The 11,266-nt window shown below is 36.4% G+C and overlaps 1 protein-coding gene across 2 annotated transcripts in view; it reads left to right on the top strand.

Annotated features, from left to right (window-relative positions):
• Positions 1 to 10,984, top strand: part of SP4 (Sp4 transcription factor) — a 27,972-nt gene extending 16,988 nt beyond the window's left edge. For both annotated transcript variants that reach the window (XM_038128059.1, XM_038128060.1), the window contains exons 4-6: positions 5,557 to 5,785; positions 6,020 to 6,219; positions 7,302 to 10,984. In XM_038128059.1, coding sequence (XP_037983987.1) covers positions 5,557 to 5,785; positions 6,020 to 6,219; positions 7,302 to 7,549 — 677 coding nt within the window. In that variant the 3' untranslated portion in view covers positions 7,550 to 10,984. The remainder of the gene's footprint in view (positions 1 to 5,556; positions 5,786 to 6,019; positions 6,220 to 7,301) is intronic.
• The last annotated feature ends 282 nt before the right edge of the window (positions 10,985 to 11,266 follow it).

Here is an 11,266-nt window from a genome sequence, read left to right on the forward strand (position 1 = left end):
AGCAATTTCAAGTGATCTCCTGATTGTAGCAGCATTTCTGGAAGGCTTTAAATAGCATTTAATGCCTCTAGTAAGACTTTGAAAGGAATATTTTTAATAAGGCTTTTTTTCCTCCATCTAGATAGTGTCAAGAGATCATTCTCTTCCTGTGTGGATAACATTATCTCAACCACCTGTTTTTAGAGTAAGCGGGTTTGTTTGTTGGGTTTGACTTGTTTTTGTTTTGTTTTTCTCCAAATAAGAAGCCAGTTTAGACCTAGATCTTCTCAACTGAAAAATCCTCTCTGTTTTAAACTTGTGGAAGTTGCCCTCATTTAATTTAGTAGGCTGCTGACAAACTCCTATCAACATTAAGTTTTCTCAGTATCTTTTCTTTGGTAGAGGTGATTTAAGAAAGAATTAAATTCCCTTATCTTCCCTTTATATTCCCTTTGTTTTTCTTCCTCTTTAGTAAGTGCAAGTGATGTAAAAGTTAAAGCCCCTAGTGAACCATAGAATTCTAGCATATAGTTTAAAAAAAATGTCCCGTAAAACTCAAGACTATAGCAGACTCACATTGAGATTTTGGGCATGTTCTGACAATCTTTTTGTGAAAAATTTCTGATTTTTCTTCAGGAGAAAAGATATTTCAACTCTTCTAAAATGCATTCCTATTATTCTCAAAGAACAAAAACTTTTATTTTTAACAGCTTTAAAATGAGAACAGATACATTTCTACCCTGTGTATTGCTAGTGTGCTAGCTTGTTGGGGTGCTCTCTCAGGAGTTCAGAACAAAAATTAAGTCCAGGAATTGCATTTTTTTATAGCTGTGTACAGTGTTTTTTTTATAGGTGTGTACAGCTCTGACAAAGAACATTTATCGTGTATGTGTGCTTTCTTCAGTTACTCTTTTACCTCAAAAAAATAGATTTGCTTATTGAATGTTGTGGCTTGGTTCTTCAAATAAGGCAATTTGCATGATATTTTGAGAGCTTCCGAACCTTCTGTTCTGAATTTAGTAAGTGGAATTTAAAGGAAGGGAGTTTAAAATACCGACTCCATGAGATTAATTTAAAGAAGAAAAATCAATATGCATATTAGAAAATGTTATAACTAGTTAATTCTAGCTAAAGAGCAGTCAAGTTATTACTGTTTAACCGAAACCATATGGGGAGTGTAATTGTCTGCCTGAGCAACCTTACTTGGCATTGTCTCCTCTGTATTTTTATTGCCATTTTTCTAGTTATTGTGAATAATTTCTATTCAAATGTGTCACTGTATTATGTTTAATAAATGGATTAATTGTTGTAGCTCAGTAATGTGTATCCTGTATTCCAAGATATGTCCTGTCATTACATGGAAGAAGGAAAGTTCAGAAAGGTAAAGTGTGTATCAGCAGTGGTATTTCATATTCTGAAGAAGTGTCAGAAGACCCTTGTGTAGTTGGTTATCTCATTACTGGGACAGTGAAAGTTGATCCATATGGAATCAGCAAAATATATTGGATTTCTAGAAATGCTGAACAGGCTTCCCAGTAGATGCTGATTTGTCATATCCTAGAGTTATATCTTGAATATTAACCAGTAATCATGGGATGAGAAAAGGAGTCATCCTCCTCAGGATTCAAGTGTCTCAGTTCATATCTTACTTGAAAAGCCTTGTTTTGGCAGCTGTCTTGGTCTAGGGTAAGTTTAGGGAGGAAACTTTTAAAGGGGTCTCTTTAGAAAGCAGATTTAAGCAGCCCCTTCCCCAGCCAGTTTGGGAGGTAAATTTTCTTCGGAGAAGTAGAAAAAACTGTTTATTTAATGAGCAAAGTACTCACAAACATGAAAGAAATTAATAATATTAAACAATAATACCTCTCTTTGCTTTAAAGAGATGGTAGATTCAGAGATTCAGAGTCTAAAGTTTTTTTTGTAGGCGTGGCTTTTTTCAGGTTAGGAGCTGGCAAGGCAGCGTCTGAGGGGGATGTGATGTAGCAGTGTTGGTCTTCTGGACAGGAGCAGCAGAGTTGAACAGTTCCTCTGAAGAAGCCACAGTCTAGAGAAAAACTTTTTGTCTCAGCTAATGAACTAGAAGCTAGTTTAAAAGTAAAGAAAGACTCTCTGTTATCTCTGCACGGCTGCATGGCTGCGAACTCCAAGAGCACTCTGAGGGCTTTACCTTTCTCTTGCTGTCCGTGCTAGGCAGCACAGTCAGTGAGAAAGAATTTCAGGGGAGTAAGAATGAAGTTTGTGCAGATAAGTGATGTGCATCTTCTCCCTCTGCCCTTCACTCTCTGTCTCTCTGGGCCTAGTTTAGAGCTACAGAGGCCATTTCTGAGCAAAAATACAGACTATGAGGATACCACATCATAAAGTCACCTCAGGACAGCCCAGGAAAAGGTTGTATCGAAACTTTAATATCAATTGAAGAAAATCAGAGAGAAAGAGATAAATATCCTTTTCAACTGAGTCCTGGCCACAGACTGATTAGGTCTAGGAACTTCTTTGCTCCAGTAGGACTTGGTGGCATAAATGGAGTCATCCTTCTAACAGACTGTAAAAAAAAAGTATAAATCTTAACAATGCACTCAAAAATGTGACTGATAATGAAAATAAAATAGGAGGCTGCAGTAGGTCACAATATCTGTTATATCTTTAACTTTTGTAGTGAACATTCACTGATGCTTCATTTGTAGTGCTGCTCTGTGAATTAAAGGAGTTTGCACCTTGGGTATGTTTAACAGATGGAGTGGCTTGTGCTCCGTGAAAGACTGCACATTGAGCAAGTTCTTCCTTTTCATTTACCTTTGGCTCACCAGAAAGTGCGACTGGTTTTTATCACAAGCAATCACATTATCATATTAATGTTATCACATTAGGATAAGCATTAGATATAAAAGAATTATTAGCCTTTTTTTGACTCTGGCTGTTTATAGCACCCAGTGTTCCAACAGCTTAACAGCCTGACAAGGAGTTGCCCCAGGACTAGCACTTTCTTTGGAAGCTCTAGTATCCTCTTCAGCCACTGTTAGACCAAAGTACTTGATATTACTATTTGCATTTATATCGTGATGTTCTTCTTACCCTATCATATTCTCCCTCAAGGATTATCATGGGTGCTTTTCTTTCCTATTAAAGTATGGGAAATACATATATTTCCACTACATTGCTATTCTGAAAATAAACACTTGGTTCTATCCTAAATATATGGGGACTCTGCACTCAAAGTTAAGCCTGTAATTATTTTTCCTTTGCTGCTGATACCAGAATCCTTTTAGATTTTTTTGTTTGTTTGTTTTAACTATCTGTCCAGTAGCAAGTGGGGTTCAAACGCTATCTCCTATGGGCTTGTCCTTGTTCTTTTCAGAGAACTGAAAACACTCAGTATCTGTCAGTATTTGTGGCCTTCTTAAGAAGACAAGGAATTCATGTTTATTCATATAGAGGCAGATCAGATGCAACTTCCAGTCATAAACTAAGGAAAATAACTGGGAAAATTTGATCAGTGCTTCAGGTGAAAATAAGCTTGTACTGACCTAGGCAGAAACCAGATTTATTCTATTTCCTATAGACAGCAGTGGCCTTTAGATGACAAATCAAGTCACTTTAGGAGGTTCTCTGTATATCGTGTTCTTCTGTGCTAACCTATGTGCATGTATGTGGTGGTGTTAGGTGGTGTGTGTTAGATTTTGTCTCTGGCTGTTACACAACATAGTCTGTGCAAGCATCTGTTGCCCCTCAGCAATCATGTGAATGAAGCAGTCATTGTCCCATGCTGGGTTATGTGTCAAGTCACTCAGTAGCTGGGCACTTTAGGCTTGAGAGAGTTCATTCTTCTTATCCCCATTGGTGGTGCCTATTACAGATGCTACAGAAGTCATTAAACCCATTCAAATATCTCTGAATCATGTTATCCCTGAGGAATTTCTAAATTTTAAATCAATGTTCCAATTCTGAGGACTTTGATGTCTTAAATATTGTATTCTGCTCTAAAGAATTCTGGTTGACTGTTACACTCTCTAAATAGGGAGATGGTATTTCCTTTTATTTCACAGTTGTATGAAAGCAGCAAATTTTTGAAAATGGCAGTCTCTAATTATATCTTGTCCCATTCCTGTTGCTAAGAGGGCTGGCATTTATATTGTCATATTGTGGCTGGACGTAGTTTATTATATGTATTTTCTAAGTCTGTATAGTACTAACTTTTAAAACAAACACATTACTTTGTTGTCCAAGAAACTACACTTCTTACCTATATTGGAATGGTTTCTTTTGCTTTAATGTCAAGCCAGTAATCCAGGTTTCCTTAGATCAAGAAAGCCAATGAGATAATGGATTTATGCAATGAAGCTGGATTCTTCATTCATTGAGTCAGTCTTGGAATTATATTTGATCCCTTCCCTGGGAGGCTGTTCTGGTGATCGACCACCCTCTCAGTGAAGAGCCTTTTCTTAATGTCCCATCTGAACTTTCCCTGGTGCAGATTCATGCCATTCCCTCATGTCCTACCACTAGTCAACAGAAAGAGGAGAGAGGAGATCAGCACGTCTCCCTCCACTGCCTCCCTTGAGGAAGGTGTAGACTTTGTGGAAGTCACCCTTCTGCCTTCTCTTCTCCCAGCTGAACAAACCAAGTGACCTCAGCTGCTCCTTGTACATCTTGCCCTTGAGACCTTTCATCATCTTGGTTCCCTCCTTTGGACACACTCTAACAGTTTGATGAGCTTCTTCACTAAGGCACCCAAACCAGCACAGAGTGCTCGAAGTGAGGCTGCACCACTGCAGAGCAGAGCAGGACAGCCACTTCCCAGCCACTTCCCAGCCACTTCCCAGCCACTTCCCAGCCACTTCCCAGTCCCTTCCCTCACTTGGCTCACTGCACTCTGCTGATGCACCCCAGGGTACAGCTGGCCCTTTTGGCTGCCAGGGCACACTGTTGACTCATCTTGAGCTTGCCATCAACCCAAACACCAGATCTCTTTCCCCAAGGCTGCTCTTGCTTCTTGCCCCCCCCATTTATACATCTAACCAGGACCATCCTGCATAGAGAATCCCGCAAAACAGCAGTCTTAAAAAAGCTTTGGTATGTTAGCTTGTTCAAGTCTAGTCCTAAATTTCTTTTTCATTTAAAAGTTCCTTTCTGGCTCGATGTTGATTCAAGACAGATTATGAGAGAAGTAGCAATTCTGTAAGTGCCATAAAGCAACTTCTTAATTAGCTAATTGTAGTTTTCTGAATGCAGATATAGTTCAAAGGTTATTAGGGAGGCATTAATTGGCAGTTGACTGAACTATATTTCTATGTAAGATTTTGCTTATCTCAGCTTTTAAGAAAAAGAATACATTTTTTAAACTAGTTAATTTTTCTTAGTATCAGTCAGTAATTTGCAGTCTTGTGCTGTTTTAATAACAAATTACATTAAACTAGCAGGTATGTAATACTTCCGAAAAATGGTTGGATTTAATATTTTGTTTGTGGCTTCCCTTAATATTAGGTGGATTTTTGTCCATTTAATGTAAATGTGTAAAGTTTATTTGTGCATTTCACTTTTTGAAATGACTAATAATAGGTACAAACAATTTTTGTTTTACAGGTCAACAGCAAGGACAGGATGGAGTAAAAGTACAGCAAGCCACAATAGCTCCTGTAACCGTAGCAGTAGGTGGCATTGCTAATGCAGCAATTGGTGCTGTTAGTCCCGATCAGATAACACAAGTGCAGCTTCAACAAGCTCAACAAGCTTCTGACCAGGAAGTGCAGCCTGGCAAGAGACTGAGAAGAGTTGCCTGCTCATGTCCTAATTGCAGAGAGGGAGAAGGAAGGTAAGTGTAACTTTTATCAGTATATATTTAAGCATCTTATCACAGCTTGCCTCATTTGGGAATGAGATTGTCCTATATTGCCTAGATTTTGAATGCTTTCTATTAGAAAGTACATTTGTGTGGGCTTTTTTAGATGGGGATTAAAATTGCCTCTATTAGCATGAAATGTTTCTCCTAATATCTGGTAATGTTTTAGAATATAACTACTCAGCTGTTTAAATATGATCTTTTTAGAGGCAGCAATGAGCCAGGAAAAAAGAAACAGCATATCTGCCATATTGAAGGCTGTGGAAAAGTTTATGGCAAGACATCTCATCTTCGGGCACATCTGCGCTGGCATACCGGTGAAAGACCATTTGTGTGCAACTGGATTTTTTGTGGCAAGCGATTCACAAGGAGTGATGAGTTACAAAGGCATAGAAGAACCCACACAGGTTGGTCATCCCTCTCTGTAGCCATAGTACAGCAAATCTAAATTGTAGTGGCCATAGTTAAACAATGGTATCAAGGTTCTCACTTACTAAGTTGGCTGAAAATTACCCTTAAATGTGAATAAAGTAACTTTAAAATAAGGAAGTGGTAGATACCAGTTTTCGTTAATTTAGGCTGACTGTGAAATCCTATAAATAAAAAGGGGTCTATTCCAACTGTTCTTTTGTATGTAGGCTAGAAAGACATGACCATTTCATCATAGATAGCTGATGTACATTAGCTAGTGGCTGGTCTAAATGTAACAAATTTAGGTTAGGCATGTAGGATTGGCTATGGACCACGGTTATTGTTTCCTCACTTGGATTAGCTCAGTCCTTAAGAAATTTATTAACCTAGTCCATACACTAGATTTGGTCGTCTTGGGAAATTTCTTAGTTTAAAGTGGGAACTGATAAAGCAAAGTCTCTTAACAGTTCAGAATGGAAGAGCTGGTCTTTTAAAAGCTGGAAAATTTTATCAGCCTTCATATTTTTAGCCCCAGGAGAGTATCTCCCCCTCCCTGTCCCTTCTCCCCCAACTTAGAGCACCTGATATCTAAGCACTAATTACATTTGAACAATAACAGGACCTTTTGGTAAATTGAATTTGTCTCTCTTGGTGTAGATTTCATACATCTTCATGGAACACTGTAATTCCTGTTTCTGAGTTTGTTTCCCATCGCTGTAATCTAAATTTAAAAAGTATTCTTTAAAAATGCTATGAAGTTGTTCTTTGAGTGCTTTTACCTCCCTCACTCTGGTAGGTTTATGAAAGTTTATGAAAATTCTCTGGTGTCCTGAAATTCAAACTTCTCGTCAGATGATCGCAGCATAGCAAATGTTTGTTGAGAACATTTTAGTAGTGAAGAGTAGGCGGCCAAAAGCCAGTAACTGAACGGAAGACACCTGGAAATGAGACAGATGGAAAAGGTGTCCTTTTAAAGACACTTAGAGTGTTGACTAGAATAGGGTGAGATTCAGATGATCAAGCAGTGTTCAGTGCTCTCTTTCAGTAACATCTTGGTTTTCTTCTTCTTTTTAAAAAGGTGAGAAGAGATTTGAATGCCCAGAATGTTCTAAAAGGTTTATGCGAAGTGACCATCTCTCGAAACATGTCAAAACTCATCAAAACAAGAAGGGTGGTGGAACAGCCCTTGCTATTGTTACCTCAGGAGAACTGGACTCTTCAGTTACTGAGGTTCTTGGTTCTCCAAGAATTGTCACAGTTGCTGCCATTTCTCAAGATTCAAACCCAGCAACCCCTAACGTTTCAACAAACATGGAAGAATTCTGAAAGGATCATTTATATGGACACCTAGTGCTGCACTTAAGTTTACATACCTTTCAGGATATGGAAGTGGGCTGGTAAAGTGGATTACAGAGCAGGAAGTCTTTTTTTCAGTCATGACTTCTGTAAGTGTTCCAGGTTGGAGGGTCAGCATGGGAAGTGTACACCGGTGCAACAAGACAAAAATTTCAAAAATACAAACAGCGCAAATTGATGACTGGATAAACAGATAGAGGAATAATATTTCCATACTGTACTTTTTTAGTTATATATCTGTATATTCTGTAACGATTTTAAGTGAACTTTACCCCCCTATTTTAGCACTGTATGTTAATGTGTTTATAAAATCTGATAGTATCAATGTAAAACCGGGTGGACCTTGACTAGGATTAATACCATTTGATGAAGGCACTTTGTTTTTAACATAAATTTGTAATATTTTAATGAGAGCATCCTTTTCCCATAAGGCATAGCAAAACAGAACACAGGATGAACAGTGGACATATTTTGGGGTTTTGCTCAGTCCATACAATACATCATTTAATTTTGGCCATCTTTTCTCAAATTTTGGAATTACTCAAATAGCAGCTGGATAATGCATGCTGCAAAGTGATTCTGAGGTGGGCCTCAGATTAATTTTGGCTACTACATTATAGTAGTGTGTATAAGTGACAATCAGTGAGTTCTAATTCCTCTCTTCGTGTGGAGAGCTAGGCTATGTAGAATTAGTGTAAACAGTAGGAAAGATAAAACCATAGAAAGATATTAGCATATGCTTTACGAAAGTAATGGTATCTTTATGTAGAATGAAAAAAAAAATTGTCAGTTGTCAATTTTTGGTAATTCATTTCATTTTATATTCCCCTGCCCATGGCAAGGAGGTTGGAACTAGATGATCTTTAAGGTCCATTCCAACCCAAACCATTCTGTGGTTCTATGATTCTGTATTTTAAAACATCTGTGGCCCATTTCTAACTCATAGTTAACTTGAATCTTAACAACTCAACCTTAGGTGTTTGATTGTTTTAATTTTGTTAGAATTCATGGAAATCAATCTGACAACTGAGTGTTGTCCAGTATCTCCTCTCTGTAAATACTAGTTCATTATGTTGCAGTTAATGTGCTGAGTTCTTTGTGCTTTGACTTAATAGCCAAAGAAGAAAAATTAATGATCACATTTTAATAAGGAAAGAAGTAAGTAAACATTTTCTCTTTCCCCTTAATATTACCATCTCTTTTCTCTTCAAGGATAATATTTAGGCTAGTAACAAATATCTGTTACCTATCAGGTCTTATAGTGACCCTCCAACCAAAAAACAAACTGGGAAAAGAGAAATATTATCATCTTTTTGGGGCATGACTTTTGGTTTCAAAGGTTTGGTTACATTTTCAGATGTAACAGTGAATATAGAGGAAATGTAAAAAAAAAAAAAAAGAAAAGAAAAAAAAACCAACAACAAAAATTGCATTTTCTATGTGAAAATTAGTAGTAGGTATAAGGAGGAAAGATGGCCAAATATTTCATACTCAGGATTTTTAATTACTTCCCCCAGGCATAAATATAACCTTTTACATCTACAATCACATGTTAATAAATTCTCATGATCAGTTTTTAAGGAGATTTATACACCAAAATACTTTAACGTAACTGAAGGAAGTACAGTGCAAGAAGAATAAGATGTTTTTCTTTCCCCTAAAAATTATGAAAGAAAGAATGTGTGTGGTAGCTGTTAGTTTGCAAGACGTAACAGGTACCCTGTGCATTCCCTAAAGAGCATATACTTCTCATCTGAACAATTTATCAATCTTGTGGTGTTTTCTGTATTTTTGAAGCAAAAGAAATGCCATTGTTTACACTGTGTACACTTTAGGCCAGCCCTTTGTAGCAAAATACTAAGCTGAGGGTATTTTATACTTTCAGTTTACATAAAAAGCTTTGAGATTAAAGAAAAACAATTTTACACTGTGGTTATAAATTTCAAGTTTCTTAAAGCTTTTTTAGACTTGTAACAGAGTCTTTAAATTTTAGTTGGGTTTTGTACATTATTTTGTATATTTTATTTAAAGTACTCTTAACTGATGTATCTGGATTTAAAACGTCAGAAGCAATTAGGTGTTACATTTAATACAGATGAACATTAGGTAGTATTAACTGTTAATTTTATTATAAAGGAAATGAAACGTCAAATATATATTTTATCATTATGCTTCACAATCAGTGCTCTACATTACTTTATGCAAAGAAGAACTTTCCTAATGTTAATATCATATTTCCTAAAAGTTAACAGTTTTGTAAACTGAAGTTACAAGCATTCTGCACAACCATTTCATATGTAATTTTTTCATGCATACTTATGTATGCAGATAGGAAACTGAAGTAATTTTTAATCTGCAATGAATCCCTATTATAGATGTATCCAAATCTAAATCTGGTTGGCTTCATAGCATCTCAAGTACATTACTTGTGTTAGCAGGTGCACATTTTACCGCTGGAATTAGAAACATTCTGCCAGTCTGTTCTGCATACCATTCTGAATCCACTTTTCTGTCTTAAAAGGATCGTAAATTTCAATGTCCTTTATTTGACTCAGTGGGATATAGCTGTTGTAAGTAATAGGGCACAGATGTGCAGTAGTATCTTGTTTAATGGCATTTCACTGTTCATTCCCTTTGCCACCATTAAAAATTTTGCTTTATTGTAATTATCAGTGCAAAGTGTATTTACCATGGTAGAACTCCAGTGTTAGAATAGTTTTTTTCTTACAATATACTTTCTTTGGTTAGGTTTGTGTATGTGTTGCCGATTACATTAGCAATTGGTGTTAAGTCATTATTTATCACATTCTTTCACGAGAGCAGTAATAAAAGTGTGTAATCTAGGAGAAAAAGTTAATTTGTCAAAGTTAAGTAAGCATGATGTTTAGGTCCTATTTTTCAATTTTATAACTGTTTTATTGCAACAATATTTGTATTTAAGTCTTCATTTTAATGCCTTGTGGTGTTTTTTTATGCATGTCACTGAATTGTCATCCCGCAAGAATTGATGTGCAGCATAGGGTATTAAATCTACATAATGATTTTGAAACAGAAAAATAGTTGATGGTAAAAATGTAAATGTTTTGCAAAAACTCCTTATAAAAAAAAAAGTTTTGTAGTAATATTTCACTTGTAAATTTTTCTAAAAAAAAAATGGAAAAGGAAAAAAATGTGAGTAATGTTTCCCCACATCTAGAATTTAGAAATTAATTCTGCCAGCAAAGCCTGTAAGGCATTAATCTGACACTTTTACAATGCTGATTTGTATAATTTTTTGGTGGGTTTGGAACTAAAATCATGTACAAGTTGTTGCCTGCAATAACATTTTGCAAGTAACCTATTAAAATTCCCTTGAGTTTAAAAGGTTTCTTCATTTAATTGCTTACAATATAAAGCGGCAATAAATAATGTTTGTATGATAATCTGTTCATCAAGAAGAACACTAGAAAACAAATGCTTCTCAATGGGGAGAGGTTGGCAGCAGCTTCTGGATTTGTGTAATTAAGACCTGTACTTGCTGGTCAGCATTTCCCAACTGGCAGACTCCCAGCAGGGAATTAAAGCAGCAGATTCTAGCTCAGCATGAATTCTGTGGGGTTTGTTCAGCTCTTGCGAATGGAAGCTACGGTTGTTCCTGAACACACCAAAGGAATAACCAAAGGGAAAAATTCCCTAAGGTAAGGAATG

This window comes from Motacilla alba, chromosome 2 (genome assembly GCF_015832195.1).
Source record: "Motacilla alba alba isolate MOTALB_02 chromosome 2, Motacilla_alba_V1.0_pri, whole genome shotgun sequence".
NCBI lineage: Eukaryota > Metazoa > Chordata > Aves > Passeriformes > Motacillidae > Motacilla > Motacilla alba.